The 27,766-nt window shown below is 40.5% G+C and overlaps 1 protein-coding gene across 3 annotated transcripts; it reads left to right on the top strand.

Moving 5' to 3' along the window:
- Positions 1 to 43: 43 nt before the first annotated feature.
- Positions 44 to 25,791, top strand: tbc1d8b (TBC1 domain family member 8B). Of its 3 annotated transcripts, XM_053847149.1 has the most exons (21): positions 44 to 304; positions 5,485 to 5,595; positions 6,197 to 6,315; positions 7,113 to 7,338; positions 7,706 to 7,946; positions 10,093 to 10,300; positions 10,370 to 10,537; positions 10,621 to 10,782; positions 11,377 to 11,527; positions 13,928 to 14,142; positions 14,634 to 14,751; positions 14,818 to 15,103; positions 15,176 to 15,305; positions 16,524 to 16,622; positions 17,223 to 17,291; positions 18,313 to 18,553; positions 18,634 to 18,699; positions 20,665 to 20,757; positions 20,873 to 20,920; positions 21,270 to 21,367; positions 23,057 to 25,791. In XM_053847149.1, the coding sequence occupies exons 1-21, from the start codon at positions 178 to 180 to the stop codon at positions 23,456 to 23,458; spliced, it is 3,378 nt and encodes a 1,125-aa protein (XP_053703124.1). In that variant the 5' UTR covers positions 44 to 177; the 3' UTR covers positions 23,459 to 25,791. The 3 variants fall into 3 exon arrangements, with proteins under 3 accessions (XP_053703124.1, XP_053703126.1, XP_053703125.1); XM_053847151.1 differs by lacking the exon at positions 5,485 to 5,595; XM_053847150.1 differs by lacking the exon at positions 20,665 to 20,757.
- The last annotated feature ends 1,975 nt before the right edge of the window (positions 25,792 to 27,766 follow it).

The raw sequence follows: 27,766 nt of genomic DNA, 5'->3' as shown, positions 1-27,766 counted from the left end.
TGCCTGGTCACAAACCACACTTCCCATCATGCTTTGCGCCAAAGGCAGCATTTCTTGTCGACGTGTGAAGGGAGGGATTCTGACACACAAACAAACGGCCACTGGTTCGATGTGGGATACCGAGACCCGTGACATGTCTGCTGGAATTGGAAGATAACTGCGCTGTATATCTGCAAGATGTGGCTAAAACCGGAAGAAATCCTGCTAAAAAACGCCTTCAAATTGTGGGTCACCGAGAAGGATAACGAGTACTTCGTTCTGCAAAGGAGACGAGGCTATGGAGAAGGTGGAGGCGGGCTGACAGGTAATGTTTAGCTGGGTCGTTGTCACCTCCAGCTGTTAATATCGCATGTCCACTCCCAAAAAGGCTGGTTTCAATTCCAGCCTTCACGAGCTTTGCAGTGACCAGGGGCGGGTACAGCTACTCTGTCTTCCCCTGCAAGTGACCTGACTGCAACAGGTAGACATGAGCTGCCGTGGAACAGCTGCTTCACTTTTGTAGACATTCACCCAAAGTAATACAATACTGTGAAGGAATGTCAAGTAAATGACACGTTGTTAGTGCGTTTTTGATGTCACCCTACCATTGGTAAGGTCCACGGATCTGGCTGACCACCCCATTGCTTTACATTGACTTGTCTGGATGCTGCTTGTTTCCTGGTGGTCTGTGACCCTGAAAACCCTATTTCAAGGGTATTTCCTCTTTAGCAAACGAAAGTGATCCATGATCTTGATAAAAAGGCGTGAAATCAGAGTGTACTGTGGCTTGGAGTCGGTGTGTGGGCTCCCCTGAAACCTGTCGGTTGTATAGCCTTGCGTTTGTTACGTTGCAGACCATGTTCTGTCACTTTTATTTCGGGGCTGTGGGACAGTCTGAGAATGAGCCCGCGCTGGAGTGCTTGAGAGATGTCTGTGGCTGTGTGTCGATTAACAAAAGAGGTGCTGAAGATAGCTTCATATTTTGACATCTGATGTTGTTCCTGTGCAGTGACATTATAATAATAATAATAATAATAATAATTATTATAATTACAATTATTATTATTTTGGAGAATATAGTCAGAGCGGCCTTGGATTGATCTAGTTTGTCATGTTGGACTGCTAATATTTTGAGCACACCCAAGCAGTATGTTCTCCTGGTTATAATGCATATATGCATTAAGTCCATCTATGAAGCCCACGCTGTCTCAGTTGTAGTCTTGGGTAAAGAAAATGGTTTAAGTCTCCAACGAAAGATAGAGTTTTTTAGTCTCTCTGAGGAGACACCAGGCACATAACACACAGAAGCTCAGTTCTGCTATTGAATTATTGATCTCTTTCTCACTCTCAGGACCCACTGTTATTAACTGTATTCGAGGGTCGGAATTAATATTGATTTTTAATCAGACCTTTTTGATCACAGTATTGTAGTCTGGTTCTCCTGAGGTCAGTATGAAACTATTAGACTATTAGACGCTATGATTATTCCAACATTCTAATGTGGCGTTTAGCCCTGTGGTTAATTGTGTCTTCAGGTTTCTGCTGACAATGTTGTGTTCATATATATATATATATATATATATATATATATATATATATATATATATATATATATATATATATATATATATATAGTAGCTTTTGTTCATGATTGATTGTGTAATATCTATGATATTAATTGACTCTCATGAGGCTTTTAAGCCTATTCAGTCTTCCCTTACATATTTACATTTACATGCCATTTACCATAGCCAAATGCTGTTTTGGTCTTTTGATAACAATATTACCAATAGTACCATTAAAAATCAATTGCTGTATATATATATCTACCACAAACTACTACAGGACATGATGAGACTCTTTTGGAAGTGTAATTAGAACAGACGCGTTAGTGCTCCTCTGCTCAGACCCTTCCGTCACTTTCACTTATCATTGTGCTTTGAAGATGATGATAGTCCTAATTTTTCCATGCTCACGCACCTAGTAATTCTGTGCATGAATTCATCTCAAGGCACATCTGCAATGGAGAGAAGTGAGAAGACGTGCAGAGCTTTCTGGTTTCTCAGGGAAAAGGGATTAGCACAGTTAAAGGTTGGACTGTCTTGTTTATATCTTCATGATGTTTTTTTTAGGTAGCAATATTGAAATCAATATTTATTTCACACCTCGAACATCTCACTCTATCATTCTGCATCACTTGCATCACTGCCACACAGGCAGACTAGAATGAGAATGTCAGTGTGCTTTTGGTGTCAGATGTCACAGAAATTGGTCATCGATCTTTCAAGTTGTCCCAGACAGTGATTCCACTTGAGAAAACAACTGAAACTTCGAATGGAATCAATGTGATTAAGCAGCAGCACCATTATCATGAGAGGTAAACAGGACTTTTGAGGCATTGACTAGCATAATCAATATGTTTACTCATTGAAACTGGGACTGCACTTTCATGGACTTGCTTACATTCATTTAGAGGTGAAGGCAGGGAGCAAGTGGAAGATAAGCTAGAGAGGTGGATGTATGCCTTACAAAGGAGAGGAATGAAGGTTAGCCGCAGTGAGACGGAATACATGTGTGTGAATGAGAGGGACCCAAGTGGACAGGTGAAGTTATAGGATGGAGAGATAAAGAAGGTAGAGGATTTTAAGTACTTAGGCACTGTCCAGGGTGATGGAGAGTGTGACAAAGAGGTGAAGAGGTGAAGAAGTGGGTGCAGGCAGGATGGAATAATTGGAGAAAAGTGTCAGGTGTGATGTGTGACGAAAGGTTGTCGGCAAGGATGAAAGGGAAAGTGTCCAAAAAGGGTTGTCAGGACAGCAATGTCGTATGATTTGGAAACAGTGGCACTGAGGGACTAGTCTCTATGAAGGACGCTTACGACGTAACATGACGTTTATAAACTGCAGTAGTGCCATTTCTGGTGGAGCTGAAATGACTTTCAATTTGTTATCTCCTCAAACAGACACAGTGAGGTGTACGATGGTAAAATTTTGAAGTCATCGTCTGGCCATGTATCATTCTTCCCCTGAAAGTGCTCGCTTGACATTTCTGCAAATGGATGACATGACTTTAAAAGCAGCCTGACAAGTGGTGTTAGCATCACTGTCTGCTGTCACACCCCTGCGGTTCGGGGATCAGAGTTGTATTTATTTGACCTGATACGTATATAAAGTAGAAATAATGCTAACAGACAACGACATCAGCTTACATTTTTACGTTTTTTTGTAAATTGTAAAACGGCTTGAATAACCTACCACAGTGAGATGAGAGATAAATGATAGACTTCAAGGCTGAGAGCTTTTCAAGTGTTTTTCATTCTGTTAACCCCCTATAGTCAGGTAAATTAGAGACTTCATAGAGCCACAGCATTGTAGTTCATTCATTCACTTTCTACTATTTAATAGTCCTTTTAGTTTGATTGTATTGTTAAGATTAATATTAAATGTTTTAGTTGCTAACAATAAACAAGTCCACAGCCATGATCTCATGACCTTGGGAGAGGCTGATGAAAACATTGGTACGGAGAGTATGTGGTCACGAATGTCACTCACTCCATCCACTACGGATAATGTAGAAAAAAAACATTTTGTCCTTCAATTTTAAATTAATCTAGTGACGTTGCCAGGAGATTGTTTAATCATTAATTCATAGAGAGAGTGCTCAATTGTTTCAGAACAAACAAACAGGAGATATTAACCTCATTGATTTGTGCAGTTGGTGCATATGTCAGCATGCAGGTTAGCACCAGAGGAACTACGAAGCACCTCAGGCTTTCAAAAAATTGGTGTGAAGATGAATGTCGGCTCACGCTGAAAGATTAATTAAGCAGGGATTTTGAAGGCAGTCCAGAATCCCAAAGGTCTATCGGCTGCCATATGAAAAAATTTTTATTACCCTGTAGTTAACAGGCAATATGGACCAAAGATTGGTGAAGCTACTGAGGTGCATCATGGTCACTCAGCCTCTTTCTTTAGCTTTTGATCCTTAGTTGTGATGCTGAGGTGTGCACATCGGAGACGCATGAACAACAAACTGAACAATTGACTAAGAGACGGTTTGACTGATATAATTGCAGCTGTCGCCAGCTCACGCATCGCAAAACATGCGACATCACATGATGAACATGTAGGTGTCAACAGGAACCATTTTCATTCGACCGATGTACTGATCAAATATCGTGGCGAGGTGCTCCACTGCGCGCGTCGTACATTCTGTGTGGCATCATGGGAACAGACTACAAGCTGCCTCTCTGCATGACATATGTTTGTGTTATAATCGTATTAATCCTTGTGATGCACATTGAGCATGTGCATTATTACCTGTCAGAGGTTTGTACCTGCGGCCCCTGAAGTTTCCTTCTTGTGCTGATGTCTGTTGAGAAATCCCAGCTCCATGGGATTCCTTAGTGATCTGTTGTGAGAGCATGTGGCCAGCTGATTAATGTCCTGCAGGCAGCCCTCTGGAGTCGCCCACCTCCATGCCTTCACAGCCACCTTGTTCATTATGGATGAAGAGAATGTCAAGAGAGGTGTAGAAGGAGCAGATACTTCCACTGTCTCACAAATTACTCACCGTGGGCTAGCGGAACAGTGTGCCGCCCAAATGCCATCAGATGTGGGTCGTGATCAAAGTATCTCACAGTAGAGCAGCCACTGACTTTAGAAAGCAACTATTGATTTTGCTTTGGTTGCAATTTGCAGTGAAGTTCCTGTCTGGGAGTGTTTTGAATAAGTGCACTGCAAATGCAATTTGGTCCAAAGTTGTCCAAGGACACAGGGATTGACAATTAATTTGTAATCAAAATTATGAGACCTTCTGAAAACATGATGTGAAAAAACTAACTTCATTTAAATCATTTAAATTCACACACGTTTTTATATACCACTTCAAGATGGCAAAGATAGAAAAACCTTTAATTTGATGTGAGACATCACAGGTGAATCTCTGTGTCAGATAAATATTTACATACTGCAGTGGGACTCATGGACAGAGAGCACTGCATTTGTCAAAGTTTCCCCTACAAATGTTTCAGATTCAGGTGGCTGATGAACGCTGCACCGGACTCCAAAACGGCAATGGATTCGGCTGTTTCCGTCTCAGAAAGGCTGATCATCTAGCTCAGTGAAAATAATAATTATTTCTTATCATTATGAATGTCCCGCTCAGACCGCCGGGTGTTGCTAAGTGTCAGCTGCGCTAACAGCCTGCTGCACTAACAGCCTGCTGCTGAGGAACCAGCGGTCTCACTTTCATGAGCCCGGAAAACTCTCCGTGCTGGAGCTTTAAATGGTGTGTTTAATTTGAAGGCACTTCCCTGCACAGCATTTTCCCATGCATCATTATTCTGTAGTTCTAATGTTTGTGGGTTTGATGGGTTTTTCCTTCATCATAGACTGTAAGATCAAATGTTTTCGGGATCTTGCCAGAATCTTACTATCATATATTGGAGCGCAGGAAGTGTCATATTTGCTTCTCATTAACACGTGTATTGTTTTCTCGACGCAGGCCTGCTTGTTGGAACTTTGGACACGGTGCTGGACTCCACATCCAGAGTAGCTCCTTACCGCATACTTCACCACACACCAGACTCCCAAGTGTATTGGTCGATAGCATGTGGTTAGTGTCTGAACTTTGACCCCCTTTTGCTTTGTTAGTAATGTACATGTTCTGTAAAGCAGTACAATGGGTTTCTGACCAGTGTTAGCAGTATTTATCCCAAAAATAAACATGTTCGCTTAGAGTTTCGGAATTGAATTGGCTTTAATAATTATTGATCATAATATTTGTTCCAGGGATTTATTTTTTACATTTTAAACTTTCCTCCACTCTTAAGATACTAATAGTTTCAACTACTAGTTTGTTGTTGTAAAATCGAAAGACCTTATGAGAGTCACTTGGAACGTTAATGGAGATACTTCAACCACTTCAAATGGCAATGTCCTTCGGGCTTTACTTGGCAAGTGTAATGATCCTGCACTTTTGATATAAATGAAATCTCTGATTCAAGTACACTCAGTGGGATACATCTGTTGTCATACAACTGTTAATGCTACTGTTGATAAGCCACATAATTCACTTCTAATACTTGCTCTTGTGCACACTACTGAAGTATGGTATGGTAATAATAATAATTGTTATTGTCATTATTATCATTATTGTTATTGCTAACTTGATGCACCCCTCAAGATTGAAACTAATAAAACCTCTTTCTCCCCAGGCGTCACCAAAGAGGAGATTTTCCAGCACTGGGACTGGCTCCAACAGAACATAATGAGGACACTTTCTGTTTTTGATTCAAGCGAAGACATCACCAGCTTCGTACAGGGCAAGATTCGCGTAAGTTACTTTTGTTGCTTATAGTGGGAGTCAGAAAACAAAGTTAAGTGTAGGTGATCCTAATTCCGGGTTTGTGAATAATGTGGTTTGGCAAGTTGTGTTAGTGACGCTTGATGTCGTCTTATTAGCTTCTTCGAAACCTCCCGCTTTCCATGAGGTTGGTTTTCAGAGCCAACTCAAATGTGCACAATGTGGAAATATGTATAACCATTGTAGAAGTTTTGTTGTTTAGTCTCTGATGTGAGTTGGATCCTGATACTGTTGTGACTAACGGTACTGTGGTGTGTTTACTAGAGAAGGGACTGATGAAGTTTCATCAAACAATGTCCTCATTTACTGTTGAGAACTCAGTAAGTGGCGCTCTTGGTTTGACGATGACTAGTTGATAGTGCCATCTGGTGGCATCCTCACTTTTCCTCACTTCACCTTTTAGCTACATGACCGACAGGTTTAGAAGAAACTGGTGGTTTTCTGAATGGAGTGGCCCTCCAAACATGATCAATGGGGACAGATGGGCAAAATGAATTGTTGAGTTGTTGAATGTTTTTTTTTTCATTTTAAAAGCAGATTTTTTGTCATTGACTGTCTTGAGTATATTTCCCATCCTATTACAGAGCGCTGGAAGCTGGCTTCCTTGTGTGCCGCCATTTACTTTTTCTATCAACCATATTCCTCACTTAGAGTGGAAGCCACTTCAAGGCTAAGTGCATTTTAAATAAAATGTTAATTCCTTTTCCGTACTGTTCCGACAAACCACTTACAGCAAGCTCTAACCTCCTTGTGTCTGTGTGCTCCAGGGTCTGATTGCAGAAGAAGGGAAAAGCTCTCTGGTGCTGGAGGAGGATCCAGAGAAGTTTAGAGAAGCATATTTGAGGTTTGAGAAATGGTTTGAGCTGCCAGCGGAGGAGAAGCTGGTCACTTATTACTCATGCAGCTACTGGAAAGGCAAAGTGCCTTGCCAGGGCTGGCTCTACCTCAGCACCAACTTCCTCTGCTTCTATTCCTACCTGCTTGGATCAGAGGGTGAGTGGTGGCTATTTCCCATCTTCAAGTTTTCCTTTTTCATATAGTTCCTTAGTTGTAAAATTACACTGCATGGGTGAGTGCCATGAAACTTCTCATTGATCATTGATGTGCAGTTCTGGTTCTCACCATGGAAGAGATTCTCACAAGTATGAAGGATGTGACGCCTTGTTCATTTTTCAATATTAGGTGTATTATTTTCTATCTACAATGCGTTACATTATTTTATATACTTTAAATGTGCTATTCTTTTTCTCTAGATAGCAACTCAAATAACAATCATGTTCTAACTTACCAGCATGTACTTCTTGCTATAACCTATTTCCCCTCAAGTGTACGTGACGTCACTCACATATTATTATTGCAGTCAAACTGATCATCTCCTGGGATGAAATCTGGCGGCTGGAGAAAACATCAAACGTCCTTTTAACAGAGAGCATTCACGTGGTGGCTCATGGCGAGGATCATTACTTCTCCATGTTGCTACACCTCAACGAAACATTCACCATCATGGAGCAGCTAGCTGACTACTCTATCAAACGCCTGTTTGATAAGGAGTCCTTCGAGCGGGAGCCAGCGCTCTCCGACCCGTTGCAAATCACTAAAAGGTCTGTTTGTCCTTCAGTTTGTTTTTTTTTTTGCATTGCAAAAATGCTAAATGTATTGATTGACATTATTATTTCACAGATACAATGTCTCGGATATGAGAAATCAATAATTCGATTACCTTTATCAGACCCCTGAGGAAAGTAGGAGTTAGAGGCCAAGCACACTAGAAGATCATCAAGGCACTTGCAGTGAGAATCAGCTATTGGCTGTGGATGAAACGAAAGGACGCCATATGGGCAGGTCAAGGAGCCAGTAGTGAGACGCACACCCAGGTCTGATCTACCTGCGGTGGCCTTCCTTGTATGTTACCCTAGAAAAGTCACCAAAAGTTCACTCTAAACAACTCCGTAATAATTGATTGTTAAGAGTAAATAGGTTTATTAATCCTCTGTGCTCAAGAGCAGGTCCTGGCTGCATATACAGTAGCTCTGGTCACATGCTCCCACGACAGTCACGTCACAACAGTGGATCTTAAAACAGAACATTGTCTCTTCTTGAGCTGCTAACTACTCAGACCAGCTCCTCTGATGCGTTTCAGCGGACCAGAGTAAAAACAAAGACAAGTACACTCTTTTTTTTGAGTCCACCAATGCTTGTTTCGCTGAGATCTATTTGGGTCTTTTGCACGCCATCATGACTGCACTTGATCTATGTTACTGTACTTGACCCCCTCCCCTTCCTTTACTGAATTGGTGACAGCAAAAATTCCAGTTATTAATCATGAGAAGTAAATCTGTCTCCAATCCAAGCCATGTTCGGCAGGAATACGCGATTTTAATTCCCTGAGCAGTGGACTTCAGTCATTATATGATGTTTCCCCACAAATAACACAGTTAAACCATCATGTTCACCTCCATGATGTGTTATCTGTTTCTTATGATGGTTCCACTTTGTTTCAATACGTTGTGTGGGATTTCATCTGTAAAAAGAGATTGTTTTTCTGATGGTATGGGGGCTCTCATTTTATCCACGGCGGTGCGCCAGCATGGTTGATATGTGGAAGAAACCCTGGATGCATTCGCAGCGTGGCAGTGTGGTCACAGGACTTGATATGGCTCTTCCTGTTTCATTAGGGATGTGAAAATGACATTGTGTCTAACCTCAATTAAATTAACCGTGTGTTACCTATTTAATTAATGGAAATGAAACCTGTCCAGGATTTTATAAGCAAATAAATCTCTGCAAGTAGGCTAGAACAGAAGTGACTCATGAGCTAGGCAAAAGGGATTTTAGAATAACAAAAAATATTCTTATTATTGTCTACATCTCATAATCACACCTCTCCTATACATTGTAGCTGCATGTAATGCATTAGGTTCGGATGTTTTTAAAAAGTTAGTTGTATTCTTTCCAAATGTGAGTAGGTTTTTGCCGGTCTGAGCACATGCCTTTTTTTCTGTATACACTTTCTAAGGTGACATTTAGTCTTCCATTACTTAACATTTGCTGTTTAAACTATTGCTTTGTCCAAGTGCCAAAGTCCAAGTATTAAATTGCCTCGAGAGAACAAAACTGTTGTGGCTTTCCTGCAAATATTACATCATATACGATCATATACTTGGTACATGTGATCCATGTTTGATCGCACTCCCACTAAGCAACTTTTTAGATTAAACCTGTGTGTCCAGGGTGTTCCCGTCCTGTTGGCCAAATGCCTGGAGGGATTTTTATTTATTTATTTTTTGCTGAATGTCAGACACTATTAAGAAGAGATGAGTAATCAACCCACAAAATCTTATTTTGAGTGAATGTATTCAGTTAGTTTATATTAGAAATATTTAATAAGGCCGTTAAGTATCTACACAAGTCCCTTCTGCGTGTTGATGTTTACTCCTGTTCGGTCAGAGCTTATTGATTTGTATATTCCAGCGCAACTTTTCTTCCACTTGATGACGTAAAATGCAAAATATTTCAGATGTCATTGTGCACTGTAAATTATTATCTTTTGCGTGTCAGTATACTTGTGTTGCTCCTGATGATTTTTATTTCTGAGCATGCCGGCTGTCTGTTTTTTTTCATGGGGTAGATGTATCGGTAGCATGCCGGGAGCGCTGCACAGTTTAATGAAATGATTCTGGGTCACCCTGTCTTGCTTGGTACTGATATAAATGTGTTTGCTAAACGATACCGTTTATGTCCTTCCAGAGGCCTTGAAGCTCATGCAAAAAGCGACCAGTTCCGTACATTTTTCAGACTTCCCAAAGAGGAGAATCTTTTGGAGGTGCATGAGTGCTTTCTCTGGGTGCCCTTCAGCCATTTCAACACACTTGGCAAGATCTGCTTATCTGAGAACTACTTGTGCTTCGCCAGTCAGGATGGCAGCCAGTGTCATGTCATCGTCCCGATGCGAGAGGTAAAGAGAAACAGATGGATATCAGCACTAGTAGACTGTAAAAATGAAGTGAATGTTTGTGTCCTTAAGGTTGTGAATGTTGAGAAACCGGACGCCAACACCAGAGCACTAACAGTGTGTGTGCGAGGCAAGAGAGCGCTGAGATTTTCTGAAGTGCGGGAATATCAGCGGCTTGCCAACACGATTCGCAGCAGATGTGGGATCAGTGCGAGCCCGCAGCACTCTGCTTCATCTAAGGTAGTGCTATTACACTTGAAGGCTGCCACTGACTGGTTGTGTGACTCTCTAACACTGACAGATATGTCATGTCCCCCATCAAGGCCATACGAGGTGAATGTCAGTCTCTCATAAACCACTTCGAGGATAACCCAGAGGATGTGACACTCATGGTCGGGCAGAAGGACAGCAGTAAAGCAGTGAGCACGGAGGCTCTCATGACTGTGTTCCACCCTCAGGATGGGGAAAATCTAGACCCTAAAATGGTATGTAGAAGTCAGAAGACATGCTCCCATGATTCATATGGAGGACTATGTAAATGCTGCAAGTATTAAAGGGAGTTGCAATTAAATGTTGCTATGAATAAAGATTTGATATTTAATTCAATTATTCGTTAAAAAAACTATTGCAAATTTATGACAAAACAATTTTACATTTTCCAAATATGCGCAATGCACCTTCAATGTTTTCCATTTCCTTTCTTAGCTTGAAAGGATTGTAAGGACTGATAGGTTTTTTTAGGCTTTGAATTATGTTTTAATTTTAGGCACATTTAAAAGAGGGCGCCATCTGTTGGGCTGTTGCGGTCGTAGCTAAACCCAGCTCAATTTTTTCCATTTGATTGTCTGAAGATAACAACATAATAAAATATTTATTTATTTTATTTCCTCCAAAACTTTTATTTTTTTATGTTGTGCAGTTAGTGTGAGAAAACGCACAACTGGGTCAACGCTGTAGTAAATTGAGGGACTGGAAATCATTTCGAGCGATTGGTTACATTCTATTTCCTTCCTGAGTCTGGAGCTACATCTAAGACATGCATTTTTATTCGGGGAGATTGTAATATCTGTGCCTTGCAGCTGAAGGAGAAAATGAAAGAGCAGTCATGGAACATCCATTTTTCGGAATATGGACGAGGGACCAACATGTTCTTCACCAGGAAAACAAGGGATTTAATTGCTCGTGGTGTTCCCGAGTCTTTAAGAGGGGAGCTGTGGATGCTGTTCTCAGGTATACTGTCATTTTACTCTTGCTATCTTGTGTAGTCTGCATACATGCCGGGTTCCTGTAATAGCCAGTGTATTGGGAGAGTTTATCAGAACACGAGCCTTCTAGACATGTTGCTTTACATCAGGGCTATATCAAAGTTACCAGAGCTCCATCATTTCAACAGAGTGGGAGGAGAAGCTGTAGGAGGAATCTACAAGCAGATGGTGTGTGTGTCCTTTTGTAACCGATGTGATAACTGCTTGGTGTGAGAGTGTATTGAGGGAACCCACAGAAATGGAAAAAAAAGAATCTCATTTCACTACAGGAAGAAAGTCTTTGATATGCAGATATGTCAGAAGATGATGTGTGAAACGGAATGAATCATTTTCAGGGTGACTGGGCTTCTCTTGATTCTCACATCAAGATTTTGCTGCCTTCAGAACACTTTCATTTTTTTATGAATGAGCTGTTCAAGAAGCAAAGATTAATCATCCTGTTGTGCTATTTGTTGTTGAGGGCTTAGATCCCAAATTCGTTCCAAGGATTTTATACCTTGACTCGTGTTAACAAAAGGTTTTTTAAAGTGTGAAAACAGAAACAGAGTGCTATACTGTACCTCCGCCGCCTCGTCTCTCTTTCCCAACCACTCCAGTTCCTTTTTACTGCCCTATACCAGAGGTGGGCAAAGTGCCGCTCGAGTGCCACGTGAGACCCTTTGACCCGTTGACATGCAAATTTCACTAATTCTTGAATCTAAAGAGGGCTAGGGCTGTGTTCCATTCCTAACCCTAACACTCATTTTTGACCCTAACTCTGGGTTTTGTGCGTTCATGTGTAAGTGTAGTGTGTCCTAATACTCCTAAGACTGAGGGCACTTGTCGTTCACCACTTGAAATGACCCCTTCGAACCGACGGGGCTCCGGAGCTGACTTGAAATCTACTGGGGATATGAAGTGTGGATAGAGTTCCAGGTAACAAAGAACTTTATTTAAAAACAATGTTGGATAGGACAACAGGGACATTGTAGTAACCAGGATTACTCTCGTATCACACGTTAGTGACCCAAATGTTGTACCGTGTCCGACAACGTGAACAATACAACATGTATGTACAACAGTATGTTTTTATTTCTTCTTAACAAACAACAGTCGGCTAGCATCCAGGCTAATGTTAACATCCTCATACCTCTAACAGACACATGGCCTCACCTGACTGTGAAGCCGGCTTCTGCTTCTCCGTTGGTTCACCAAACCAAGTGGGATTATCAAGAAGTTCCAAAGGCGTTGGAGCTGGCATTTCCAAAACGTCTCCAACACTGGATATTCAGGAAACAAAACACAGCACGGCAGTCAATGACACAATGTCTTTACGTCTGATGTCATGAAGTGTTGTCCCAATTCTTAGGGACGTGATTCACTTCACTTGGTCATCAGAGGGCACTTCATAGTGGAGGGCACTCAAAACCAAGTGCTAGTGTTAAGTGCCAGTGTTAGGCTGAGAAATGGGACACAGCCCAGATATATTACCATGTTATTCACCACTAACGTATCATCCAGTAATTATGGGTCATACTGAGAAACGTTAAATGTATGTATGTATTGAAAATGAATTATATAATTGAGATCAACATATTTTAAGCCTATAACCTCATGGCGTAATCATGCTTTTTTCTATGTCATAATATTTAAGAAGCAAATTTAACATTATTTTTCTGTAATTAATCCTCGGGGGACTGTGCCAGTTTCGTATTCTAAATTCTCAGTATATATAAATTAACACAAACTGAATGTCAATGATCCGTCTAACATTACTTACGAAATACGGTGTCGAAATGAATTATCATATTATATTGGGAATTATTGCTGAATTTGTGGAGGATTTCCGTAAAAAATAAAGCTATCTAGCAACCGATTTTCGTCTATTCATTGCGATTATGGAGAATTGCCCCTGGTCTTTGTCTGGTGATGCTCTGATTCCATATTGCACCTCAATGTCTATATTTTGCTTAAATTTTTGATAACACACAGTATATGACTGTAAATAAACAACATATTAATCAGTTGCTATTCATGATGAAGTAGTGATTATAGAGGCCACTAGATGGCGCTATTGGTTTCGAAGTGATCTGAGGTTTCATTGCATTAGTTGTTCAAGTCCAAATATTTTACAGCAGACAGTGCCATCTGGTGGCCCCTGTAAATTATGACGGTGTTTCATGAAACATCATCTATGCATCACTACTATATATTACCCTGGAATGCTGACCAAAAGTTCACTGTAAATGACATCATAATTACGGATTATAAACAGCAAATAAGCCATTAGTTTATGGACGGAGACTGTGTTGCCTAGTCTTAAGTGTATTTCTTGATTCCTGATGAGTGATTTCTTGACTAATTGTTGTTTTGGATGTCACTGCAGGAGCAGTGAATGATATGGCGGCTCACCCTGGTTACTACTCTGAGTTAGTGGAACAGTCTCTGGGTACAAGCACACTGGCCACGGATGAGATTGAGAGAGACCTCCACCGATCACTGCCGGAGCACCCCGCCTTTCAGAGCGACACTGGCATCTCGGCTCTCCGGCGAGTCCTCACCGCCTATGCCTCCAGGAATCCCAAAATAGGCTACTGCCAGGTACGGATGTTATAGTTGCAATGCAAAATGAATGCCAAGATTTCACACAAGTTCATTTCACTTCTTACTGTTAAATGAGTGTTAAATTCGCAGTATTTTCCGTTTGCCACTAGTGTAGCTTTGGCAGCATTTCTTTTAAGTAAGTGTATTGTGATTAGATTTGGACTGGCTGGACTCCCATAGTCTATTTTAATGCGACTGAATCTCCCCACAGACCAGACTATGTTTCATCAGCTTGTCATATTAACTTGTTTTGGTTACATAATCATCAATGGAAATTCTTAGTGGAAATCCAGGAGATGCTTTTCATTGTTGTTCTCTTCACTGTTGAGTCATTTGTCTAAAATTATTTGCTTCTGTTGTACTTGTTTTTGATTCCCTATGAAAACATTGTTTTATTTTCTCTATTACTACACTAATGTATAGCGTGACTAAACGCTTGTGTTGAGATCAAAATGTTTCTCCTTATATTTGTCTTCTCCTTTGTGCAGGCCATGAATATCCTTACCTCTGTTCTCCTTCTCTACGCTAAAGAAGAAGAGGCCTTCTGGCTCTTGGTGGCCATCTGCGAGCGGATGTTGCCGGATTATTTTAACCGCCGAATTATTGGTATTGACAGTTTCTCCATCTTCACTCTCCATTGTCGTCAGAGTTCAGTCATATATTTCTCCACAGGTGCGTTGGTGGACCAGGCTGTGTTTGAGGATCTGATCCGGGAACACCTCCCCCAGCTGGTGGAGAACATGACGGACCTGAACTTCTTTTCCTCCGTGTCCTTGTCCTGGTTTCTCACGCTCTTCATCAGCGTGCTCCCCATCGAGTGTGCAGTGAACGTGGTGGACTGTTTCTTCTACGACGGAATCAAAGCTATCCTGCAGCTGGGCCTGGCTGTGCTGGACTACAACATGGAGGCCCTGATTAGCTGCCACGATGACGCAGAAGCTGTCACAATCCTCAACAAGTGAGTGTTGGTGACCACAGCACTTCTGAGGGTTTTGGCCTTTTGTTCTAATGGGAATTTATTACCCGACAGATTCTTTGACAGTGTTACGAACAAGGACAGTCCACTGCCGCCGACCGTGCAGCAGGCTCCTGTGGGCAGCAACGATAAATCCTCCCATGTAACTGTTGACATCAGTGAGCTCATCCGAGAAGCCTATGAGGTACTGTGACATTTTCCTTGTCTGACCTCCAATTAGTTTGAGGGAAGTTTAATGTTTAAACAAATGTCTTTGTGTGGTGGATTCTGGAGCTATTTGTTGTGAGTTAATTTGTGCTGCTGATAAATGTCCATTTGCTGATGTTATACAGGCCGTCATAGCGTTGTAGACTTGTTTTTCAACAAAAATACCCCATACAAAGCAGTTGGTCTAGACAACAGGCAGCGTGTGCTAGTTGGTAGGTTTGCTACTATCTATGCTGTTTTTTCGCACATACTCAAGGTACGTGCTAAAAAAGTTATTACAGTGTGTACAGTTATTACGGTGAGTATTGGAGTGGCAATACAATATATTGCAATACTGCAAGTTCAGCAATATAATGTAGTTAGAGCCATTATTTTAAGTGGGAAAATCAGATAATTGAAAACAAGTTTATTGTGATGATGTCAGTCCATTTTCATTCGTCCATTTTAAATTTTACTTTCACTAATCAACAAAATAACTCCTGTTTACAGAAACTACTATTAAACACATGTCACAGAAAGGCAGAACTATATATGTATTAATATTGATATGGCCAACATAAAATATCAAGATAGTATCACACATTCAACACATTTCTAAAACATGGATGCAATATTGTGCAATCAAGTATCACAATATTTGAGCATACTGACACTTTTTTATTCTCATAACTGGGAATTTCCCTGGTCCAAGTACAACTGGAACGTACCTTAAATCACAACATAAGGGTGACCAAGCATCCAAAATTCAAACCTTGCCTTCTAACGGTCAAATTGCACTAGTCTGTATTAATTATTTTACACTATTTATCCTGACTGTTTTTTATTTAATTTCCATTACTTTGTAATGAAGTTAAAGTTAGTACCTTGCGCAGCACTTCTGAAAGTCATGACAACTAGTGGATGTATTTTAGGAGATCATATCTATTTAGCCAAGACAAGTGCTTCATTTCAAGGAAATTAACCTTAACCTTAAAATGGTCATCATCCTCACCGCTAGTGTTCTCCACGGCTGTTCGCTGTTTGAGTGTAGAATGTGGTGTAGAAGATGGATGGTAATTGTTCGTGTGGCTCATGCTACGCACAGTTGCGCTGCACATGCTGGAGAAACCACATCACATGGAGAGATGTGGCTGTATCATATCTGTGTACAGTAGTTGACAGGGTTGTCGCTGTTTGTTGCCAAATTTTGTTTTAGAAATATGGGAACATTCGCTCCGAAGAAGTGGAGAGTTCCCGGAAACGAAACAAACTATTTGTGATCCAGACGCTCGAGGACACAACCAAGCAGAATGTGGTAAGTAGCTGTCGGCTATGGTTCGTCTCTAATTCAGACCTGGGCAAAGTGCGACCCGGGGGCCATATGTGGCCCAATGCCTGACATTTCTTTGGTCTTTCTCTTTTAATCACCACCACCACTTCAGCAGTAAATATTGCATGTTCTTGTTTGAAGACTATAATTTTCATTTTTGTGTGTTTTTCTTGTTCTTCAAAATAAATTGAAGGAACATTGATGATGTATTTAGAAATAAATTGTCTTTTTGTCTTGCGCTCCTGGTCCATAGTTATGTTGATTTATATTCAAATTAAATGCATATACAATGAAATATTTCAATGAGTTTCATGGCATATTTACACTTCTTAATGTCCTTACTTACATTTCATCTTCTTTTCTTCTTTTTTTTTCTTCTTAACATGTTGTCTTTCCTGCTTAAGTATATATTTTGGATATTTTTCCATCTTGTTTTGTAGTCACTGCTGACTTTCTTTTGATGATGGTCCCTCACAACCACTACAGTTTTTAATGTGGCCCTTTTGGAAATTTAATTGCCAACCTCTGCTCGAATTAATGATTAATGGCCGTTTGTTTTTGTTTTTTTCTGTAATTGTGTTTCAGATTCGTGTGGTATCACAAGAAGTGCGATTTAGTGCCTCTCAGCTGGATGAGCTTTATAATCTGTTCAAAGTGAGTAAATGTCTGTTTTAAGCAGATAATAGTCTCTTTTATATTCAACAGTCTCAGCACACACTTGCTCTTGGGCTGGAATGTTGCGTTTAATGTGAAGTGCTTCTGGATAGCAGCAGTCTGAATGAGCTGCACAACTCTCTGAGCCCACAGAGTCTCTATGTTTATTCAAATACTAATGAGAAACCAGAACAACTGCGGGAAGTGCTGTGATTCCCAGCTTCACAGAAGCTTGTAATGTAATTATTGATTCTTCCATTGGTGTTCTAATCACCCAACACTTAACCTGTCCGTCTTCTGTTCCTAACTCTGATCGTGCTTTGCCACTCCAACTGCACGGCGGCTCATGTACACATTCTTAGACAACTAATGTCAGGTATTTACATTTACTAAGCTACATACACTGTACTGATGAGCTACTTTGTGGTGGTTCCAGCTCGTAAAATATCACAAAGTTATTGGTGGTTGTGAAAATATCTAGTGCTTGTATTGATTTTCAGTCTTGTTTGGTAGATGTCCTAATCAAATTGCTTCCCATTGCCTTTCTTTTTTTTCAGTGGCTTAACTGACCCGTACTTCTTCAGTCCACTGTAGCCCATTCTTTGCAGCTGCCTCAGACCTTCTTATTGCAGCAGAGTGCTGCTGTAAACTACACCACAAACTGTTGTTCAGAAACACTGCAGCCATTTCAAATTGTAATATGAAAGTCCTATATTTCATTGCAAAAAATATTTAGACTTTGTATTCTATATCTTAGTAAAATTTAAATATCTTCATCACTTCCTACAAAATAACAGGTAAAAGTCAACTCACAGTGTCTTAGTTTGGTTGCCATGAGTGAGAAATTGTGGTGAACAAACCTTTATCATGTGTAAACATGATTCAACGAAATAGTTTCTTCATTTTCATTGATAGTTGTTGATATTGCGTACAACTGTTTTTATCCCCATGAAAATATAACTTCCCTTTACTTCCTTAGTGTGTATGTTATATTTCCACAATTTTTCCGTTCTTTCATCAGAGGCAACACTTTCTCAGCTGCTACTGGACGATGAAGAGTCCTGCTCTTCTTCATCATGACCCGAGTCTGGCCTACTTGGAGCAGTACCAGTTGGGTTTCCAGCAATTCGGTGTCCTCTTCTCCCTGTTGGAGCCCTGGGAATTCTGCACCAACAAGAGCACCCTTTCTCTTTGGATTTTTCGCCTCATAGATGAAAACCAGGACGGCTTGGTGAACTTTAAAGAGTTCTGTTGTGCCCTGGGTACGTTGAAAGTTTTGTCCTTGTATATGTGTACACTTGTGTACACCTTTTAATATAACGCTGCCCTGCTCCTGCCGCAGACACTCTTTACGGTGGATCTTTCACCAACAAGCTGAAATTCCTCTTCAAGCTTCATCTGCCACCAGGTCAGTGATAAGCACTTGTGTCACATGACCCCTCTGACCGCTGCTGAGAGAGGTCCCAGTCACATCTGACTCTACGACAAAACAGATTTGTGCTGCGATTTAGCTGCAACCCATTTCTTGCGTAACACGTCTGCGACTTCTGGAAGGTCCAAGTTCAAGTTATTGAAATGTTTTTACATTCTCCACGGGCCTCAAGGCCTTTCTTCATCGATCATCGTCATCACAAGAGTGTGACAACACAGCACACAAAGAGAGGCAACCTCAAATAAAGCACACAATCATACTGAAGGTCAGCGGTTGGGCCAGAAGGATTCAAGCGAAATCATCTCTGGTTTCACTGTCAGAGGTTTTGCTTCTTATTGTTAGTCCGTCGGTGCAATAGGGGCTTGCACCATGATCATATTGGAGTGTGAAGGAGTAATGCCGATCTGACCAGTGATCATAGACTCATCTGTTGTGCAGAAAAGTCAGCACCTTTGTTTACTATCTAGAACTGTCACTGGAATGATGAGGGAGCTGGGAAAGTCAAATGCATGTTGCTCTCCCTCACAGCCAACAACACGTCCTGATACAATGCCATGGTCAAGATGCCGCTCCAGTAAGTCTGATGGGGGCATTGTAGTATCAGCAGTGTGGTGCGTCATCAATCCATAATCCTTTGCAGGTTACTTGAATACGCTTTAGACATCAGTTCTAAATATGTAATCAGAACTGTAAGCAAAAGGTTTATTTGTGGGCAGTATAGTTTTCATTTTAAAAACAAAATTGCTCTGAAAGGAATGAAGAAGTTCTGGGGGCATTTCATCTATCTATTTTTTTGGAATAGGGTATCACATTTTGGGGGTGCCGTTCCGCACATATTTTCATGTGTTTTTTTTGGGTCAACGTATTGTGGCAACGTTCTCATTTCTGCTCACTGGGAGTGTGACTTAGAGAAAGTGCTGGAGTGGAGAGGAGGGCGATGAATGATTTCTCACAGTCCTGCTGATGGCAACCAGGTCAGTCCGAGTGACATGCAGAACAAGACACCATGCCACACTGCTGAATGTCAGGAGCTGGTATTGCTGACTCCAGATGTGGTGGTGCAGAGTGCTGCTGACGTAAGCATAGACAATTAGACTCTGATCATCAGGGCTTCATGTGGTCAGCGTGAAAGTTCAAATAACACATTTCAAAGTTTTCCTTTCTCAATTCTGTTTAGTAACCTCCTCTTTCTTGTGTAACTTCAGGCCTTGCTTGGTAGTTTTCTAGAAATATGTCTGATTTTTTAAATATACATGATATCAAATATCGATATCATTGATGATTTATTTTATTGAATAGTTATATATATTGCATTCATGTGGCAAAGGAAATGGGAGTATATTGATTCTAAATCAGATAAATTACTGTATTTTCCGGACTATAAGCGGCTACTTTTTTCTCGTGGTCTGAACCCTGTGGCTAATATATGGATTTTTACTAGATTACTAGATTTTTATTCCAATCAGTCGGCCACCGATATAATAGAAGCAATACTGATATAAGTAGTTACTGGTAATCTGTTTGTTCGCCTGTCTGTCCTTCCATCCATCTGAAGACCTTAAGAGGTCTGAAGTGTTGGAGAGAAAGTTTGTGCTACGATTTAATTACCATTCATGTCAATTAATTGAGCGGCTGCTCACCTCATATCTGTGCTAAATATATTCCTGAAAATGTTCGAGCTATGTTTGTTTTCTGCTGCAGCTGTCAGGAACATATAATGACACATTTAGCCTGCGAGTGTGGAGGTTTCATGCTGCCGTGCTAATGGACCCACACTCACTCACACACCCATGTGCACTCGGAACATGAAATTATAGCACATGTCACATGAGTCAGCGCTGATGGGAACCGTTTATTTCATGTGTGATTGACCTTTTGACCTGCGAACAGTTTCTCAAACTTTTCTCTTTCTGCCAACTAAGAGTCTCACGGTCTTTCCAGCTTTTACAGGAAGTCCTTTACACTGTAAGGACCAACGACTCCCGCACTTTATTCCAGTGGCTGAAGACTCTTCTCTCTTCAGTAAACTGGCTGGTCAGCTACTTTATTTTCCTACTGAATCTCCAGCCTTTCACTTCTCCATTGCTTCTTCACTGTGTGAGATAGATGAATGTATAAAATGCTCTTGTGCTTGATGTTTTCTTCATAGAATTTGATCTTCCAGAAGATGGTGTGATTCGGAAGAGTCCAGAAAGAGGTACAGATTTACAGGGATAATATGGGATTTAAAAAAAGAGGTGTTGATTTGTGACCTGACAGTGGTCACAGTAGTTGACACAATAGTTGTGTTACTGGTTTTTCTCACTCCTTCTGACTCAAACTAAATAAATAATGAATTAAATTATATAATAGCGATTTAGCTAAATCTTAACTTAATTCCCCTAAAATGGATTATGGAATTATTATTATTATTCTTTGTGTGTGCTAAGGTGACGCTTCGTCCTCCAAACGCTGCGTAGAACTAGTAAACCAAGGAAGACCATGCTAGGTTCCCTTTAATGATTCCACATTCAAACTGCTGTCATAGTTTTTTTTATTGATTTTAGGACGGGGGAAGGTGGACTTGCAGGCGTACCTGAAACAGTGGCAGAACGAAATACTGAAAAAAGAAGAAACCATCAAGGATCTTCCCAGAATTAATCAGGTAATGTCACTGTCCCCTCACGCTGGCTCCAGTGGTGTCAAACAAAATTTTTGTGGCTGATATAAAGTCATGGTCTGGAGCATGCCCCCCCATGAAAGATGTTTCATGAAAATGTATGAAAGTCTCCCATTTAATGTTATAAAATAAATAAAAGTCTTTATTTTTCAGTGCTTTCTTGGCTGTCAACCGTTGCAAAAATAGTCACCGGACTCTCACAGTGCAGGATGCCATTAGCAAAGAACATATGTATACAGTATGTGTAGAATATGTGTATACAAAACGATATACTATCATCAAATAAAATGTGAGTCAGGTCCTCATAAGTGGGTCAAATGCAGAGGACATTTTGTCACGTCACTGGAGGTACCACGCACTAAAGCAGTGGAAGTCACAGCATTATCTGCGAATAATGAGGGATTTGTTAACGGTTTTGAGGAAGAAGAGCTGGTTCATGAAAACCAAGGACTCATTTTAATCAAACCACGTCATTGTGGAAGCACTTCACCTATTTCTTATTAGAAGAACAGGCTGGCAACTCACTCACTGGCAACATCAGAACCTCCAGCAGTCATGCAACGGTTCAGCATATCTGCTCTGATATTGAAGCTGAAGAGCTTTTTTATCTCCATTCTAATGGTGCACCGACAGGATCCGCCTCCAGTTTCCAGTTCTGTCTTTGATTCATTTAGAACTAGATTTACACTTATTGAGCATTTTGATTCAACAGAACCACCTTTCTAGACGATATACTTTATGATCATTTCACACTACATATTTATGCATTGTTCCAGAGGTGTGTTGCTGAAGATTATAACAGGGAGTCACATGGAGGGAGCAGTGATGGCTGCTGCTGAGGAAAAACTAAGCTTTACATGCAGTGAATTAGTAACTTACGTAATACGACTGTGAACCAAATAAAACTTTTACCATTGTGAATGTGCATCAGAGGTGTACTGCCTCACAAAAGTCCCCACAAGTCAGCTCGATTGGACATGTGTTGCTATATGAAGTGTGGATAGATTTCCAGGATACCAAAGTACTTTATTTAAAAACAATGTTGGATAGGACAACAGGGACATTTTAGGAACCAGGACTACTCTTCTGTTTGTTTGCTTTCTCTCATGTCACATGTTAGCGACCCAAATAGTCTACCGTGTCCGACAACATGAACAATACAATATGTATGTCCAACAGTATGTTTTTATTTTTTCCTAACACACAACAGTCGGCTAGCATCCAGGCTAACGTTAACATCGTCATGCCACGAACAGATCTATCACCGCAAGAGTGCGGCAAAGCCGGCTTTGGCTCCGCCCATTTCTTCCCCGTTAGTTCACCAAACCAAGTGAGATTAACAGCACAGATGCAAGAGGTTGCAAAAACGTTGGAGCTGGCATTTCCAAAACGTCTCCAACACTGGAATATGCCGGAAACAAAAGGACGACCACACACACACAGCCAATGACACATTGTCTTTACAAGTGTTGTCCTAATTCTTAGGGACGTCAATCACTTCACTTGGTCGTCAGAGGGCACTTCGTAGAGAAGGGACTCAAAACCAAGTGCTAGTGTTAAGTGCTAGTGTTCGGCGGAGAAATGGGACACAGCCTTTATACTAAGATGTGAGCTACCACCTCCACCGTGGGTGTTGGCAAAGCAGATGTTCCTGATTCCTTGTTTTCTGTGCAGACCCAGTTCATCCAGTTCTCCAAGACGCTCTACAGCATCTTTCACGGTGATGCGCAAGAGGAGTCTCTGTATCGTGCTGTGGCCCATGTGACCAGCCTGCTGCTGAGGATGGAGGAAGTGGGGCGGAGGCTGCAGGAGCCATGCAGCCCGCCTGCATCCTCCAAGCCTGCTATAGAGGACGCTTCCACGGAAGAAGCCTCTGTGACCCCGGAGAGCTCCGACACCAGCCAGGACTCCGGTCCAGAACTCTCTGAGATGGAGTGGTCTTTCTCGTTCGAGCAGATTCTTGCCTCCCTGCTGAATGAGCCCACCATTGTCAGCTTTTTCGAGAGGCCAGTTAACTTCCAGACTAAAGTGGCGCATGCCCAAGTGGCCCAGCTCCAGATCAAGACCAATAAATAATAAAACTCTTTTTATTTAAAAGCACTATGCTTTGCTTCTCTGAAGATGAAAGGATCGAGGTGGGGCAGACAGGGGACGGTAAGAAGAGCCACACACTATGTAATGGTGACTTTGGCAAACTATCACACATTTGACTTGGCAGTGACCCAGGTCACCTGTCTGCAGACCCTCACCTGATAAAACAGTGCATTTTAACAATTCGATTTATTTTTATGAAAGAAAATATACATACACAATAATAGGAGTTTAAATGCTCTGTTTTGTTTTTGAATTTTGTCTCAGTAAATCAGAAGAATCGACAGCCTTGAATTGAGTGACTCTGATCTCAAAAAGCTTTCACACCTGTCAATCAAATTTAAAAAATACATTTTAAATCAGCAGATGTTTATCATACAAAAGATTACTGTCAATCAGAAATTAACAGAGCAACATATCTTGTTTTAAACTCTCATTAAAAAGTTAATTTCATTGTTAAACTGGACATTTTCTTTTTGGGCCACTGAGTATTGACATTTCAATCCTCTATATGCAATTCACAAGGCTGACTAAACTCTACCTTACCTTTTGTTAAAAAGAAGCTTTCTGAGTCTAGATTTCCCATCTCATATGGTGCAAGTACAAATGTGTCATATTTTGTCAACAATCTGAAAACTGTCGACTCACTTTCCGCCATTTTCTGATATGCACCCCGCCCACCTGTGATGTCACAGCAATGATGTCACTTTCTCCTGTAAAACTAGCTTAACAAAGTGTATTCAAAAAGTAGTGAATGTTTCTGACCATGTGACTATATGCTCATTAGCTTAGAGTTGCTTTGACCAACACCAGCTTTTCTTCAATGTTGTGGTGCCGAGCGGCACATTTCATTGAGCATTGGAGGCCTACCATGAACCTAGATGTAGAGGAAGTCTGATTTGGTGCAGTTCAACAGACACACACAGGTTATTGCAATAACACCCTGCAGCCGCACGTCCATGGGCGTGTAAGCAAGTGGTCGCTGCTTAGCAAAACTTCAACGTGTGGGTCACTTCCTGTTGTGGTGTTTAATCAGCTGTAGTCGTCGTGTGGGTAGTCAGTATGAGCTCGTCCTGCATCTGATCAAATCTCAGGGTTCAAATTGTGTGTAAAGGAATTTAAGGGATGTTTTTGGGGGGGATTAAGCAAAGTGAGGAGCATGTGTAGCCGAGTCACAGGATCACTGCTTTTGCCTGCTTTGTTTTGCTGTCCTCTTGCTTTCATTATTTGGTGCCACTCGCCATGTGCCGCAGTTTGCGTTAAGGCCTGTTATCGTAAATAAATGCAGATAATTATCTTTACCAGTGATAAATAAAGAAAAAATGGTGTAAATGTGAAACAGTCACACCTGCTTATTGTCATAAATATATATATTTTTAATATATAAAATATTATATATAGTCCTGACATTTCTGAAACTAAATAAGAATATTGCCCATACAATTTATAAAATAAAATAGATAAATGGTTTCCTCCATAAGATAGTAGATATTATTTAGTTTTGATTTTTCATATTTTTTCTTAGTAAAGCCAGATTTTATTTTGTTGCTGTCCAAGATGATGCATTGAATTTGGTAAAACAAACGCACTTTTGAATTATGCTGTTTATGTCTGTAAAGGAGTGTAGTTTGATTTCACGAGTGGCCAAAATTTCAAGCTTTTATCTGCTTATGTGGGAAGAAGTGCAATTTCTTTTTTTTTTTTTGCTTGAAAGCCTTGTGCTTGTTAAATAGTTGAGTCAATCCAAAGTCGGATGAAGTGGAAATATGCATCTGTAAGCGAACACTAGCCATGGTTACTGTCGACGCCACTCGTGTGACGGCAAGTGGAGTCTGTTGATGTTGTGTGGTGATGATTCTGTCGAGTCTCCGGCTCCATCAGGAACTCATTTCATCACCAACATTTAACGTTTATTTGTGGTCACATGCTGCGTTTTAAATGTAATAGAAAAGTCCACATTTAAGACTTGGATTAAATATTAATGCCATTGTATTTTGTTTGGTTTATTTCATGCATGTGCAAATGGTGGAGGGGATATTTCAGTGTTGAATACATGAGAGGGAAATGCACACTGAATGTGTTGATGAGGCCTCCATTTTTTACTATAAAGGCATTGAGAAGCGTAATCCAGCCGGCGGTGTGGAAGTGAAGGAACAGATGAAGGAGAGTGGGCTGCGCAGTTCTGGCCACCGGCCACCGTCAGCAGGGTTCTAATGTTTCTGCAGCTGCTTGATGAATCGACATGTGCAATTGTGCTCCGTCTTTCTCTGTTTACCTGACTTTTTTTTTTTAGCTTCTTTGAAGTGTGCGGAATAAAGAACGATGATTCTCTAAATATGGGTTGCGTGGCTTTTATTTATGCTTAAATGTTGAGTCATAACAAGTTTAAATATCACATTTGATAATATTGATAATATTGATATCTGCTCGACAAACTGCATGCTAAAAAATACATTTTTTTAAAATGTCACGATTTGATAAGTAAAAAATAATTTGCTGACAGAATATTTGACAGGCCATTTTCCTCTATGTAGATTTGACCTGTGAATTGAAAGCTTTTGTAATAAACCGTGAGCGTGATCCTGGAGGCACCTGCCGCCTGATAAGTCCTACCATAAATCGACAGATGGCGTTGCAACATGAGTGGATCACCTGTCACAGCGCCCTGGTGTCAGGACGCCCGATTGCTCCGTATAGTGTCGTAAAAGTCATTTGCTCTCTTCTCGGTATCTGACTAATCCAGAGACATATTCCGATCTGACGGCTGAGAGCATCCTGGAAATACATTTGTGATTCCAATATTCTGTCTGCGTCCTCTTTATGACTGGAATTGGCCAGATGACTGCGACGTCATCGCCTCAGTGTGAGCCATTAGTAGCAGGAGACATTGTTATCTGGCTCAGCATCACAAAACACAGTCCAAAAAAAGGACACAACAGAATACTGATCAGTAAACTAGTGTCAGTGTGTGTGTGAGTGAGTGGCAGACTGACAACAGACCGATCCAAGTGACAGTTCTGACCCACTGTTCTTCAATCGTAATGCAAATGAAAACAATACAGTACAAATGATGTGTTATGTTTCTCTACATTCATAATAACATAGTACATAACATGATGGCAGCAGAAAAACATTCTTAAATAACAGTAAGTCAAGGATTTATGTGTTAAATGTGTTTGATTTTGTTTCTCTTCTCTACGTCAATCCTCAGTTATACTTCCAAATAATTTACTACTTTTCTTACTTCAATTGTGTTCAACAATGATTAGATTTAAGAGCTGTATGATCTTAAAAAAAGTGTTAAGGTGCTAATTGAGTGTCGGGAATTCTTCATCGATGTAACGCTTGTTACTGGTCTTAATATGCTGCATTCGATGTTCATAGAGACAACAGTAACGTTTTCGTGGTCTATTTAACGTCGACACAGAACATGATATGTGCGATGCATTCACCAAACGTTTATTTGCTTTGGTACTTTTAGTCCTGCTTTGTGTTTTGTTTTTAGTTTCGTTTTCTTCTTGACCTCGTGGGAATGTGCTTCCATAACAGTGCTACGGTACAATCTGTAATCTCTGTAAATTTATCTGTAGACATTTACCATTTTCGGAAGAACTCGACACAAATGGCAGCATATTAGTGATAGCCATGTTCGTTTCTTCTCAAAAAATTGTATTTATTTTTAACCAATGGGGAAACTTCTTTGCTTGCTTCTTTTTGTTAAAATAAAAGGCTGGTGGGATTTAATTTAAATAATTTATTTATTTTTATTTTTTAACTTGCCTTATACACAACTAATGTTGGTGTCCTACATCAATGTCACAGGTTCAAAAAACTTCAGTCAAGTTAGTATGCTGCATTTCCCTCAGTCCAAGAGCATGCATGAGAAATGATGACTAAATCGTGGCACGTGTGAGTGGTGAGTAACTACAGTTCATGTGTCCCATGTTGCACTGTTGACCTGCCCAAGTTGTCCTTTGCCTCTCGCCCCACTAGCTAGGATAAGCTACAGCCACACTATTAATTGATGCCCCTTTTTCTAAAAGTCTTTATAAACTTTGATTATTGATGTGGTTTTTAAGGAAGCCCATTTCCTCCAGGTAAAAAAAAAAACCTCGGAGAAAACCAAACAAAAAAAAAAAATCACCAAGCAAAAAAAAAAAAGAATTTTTTACTTGTTTTTTTTTATTTTTGCTTGGTGATTTATTTTTTTTTTTGCTTGGTTTTCTCTGAGGTTTTTTTTTTTTACCTGGCAGAAATGGGTTTCCACAGGGTTTTGCATATTTGACATTAGCC

Source organism: Synchiropus splendidus, chromosome 17 (assembly GCF_027744825.2).
Source record: "Synchiropus splendidus isolate RoL2022-P1 chromosome 17, RoL_Sspl_1.0, whole genome shotgun sequence".
NCBI classification, from domain to species: Eukaryota; Metazoa; Chordata; class Actinopteri; order Syngnathiformes; family Callionymidae; genus Synchiropus; species Synchiropus splendidus.
Note: the sequence above shows the minus strand (reverse complement) of the source record. Positions and strands in the feature narration are given on the sequence as shown.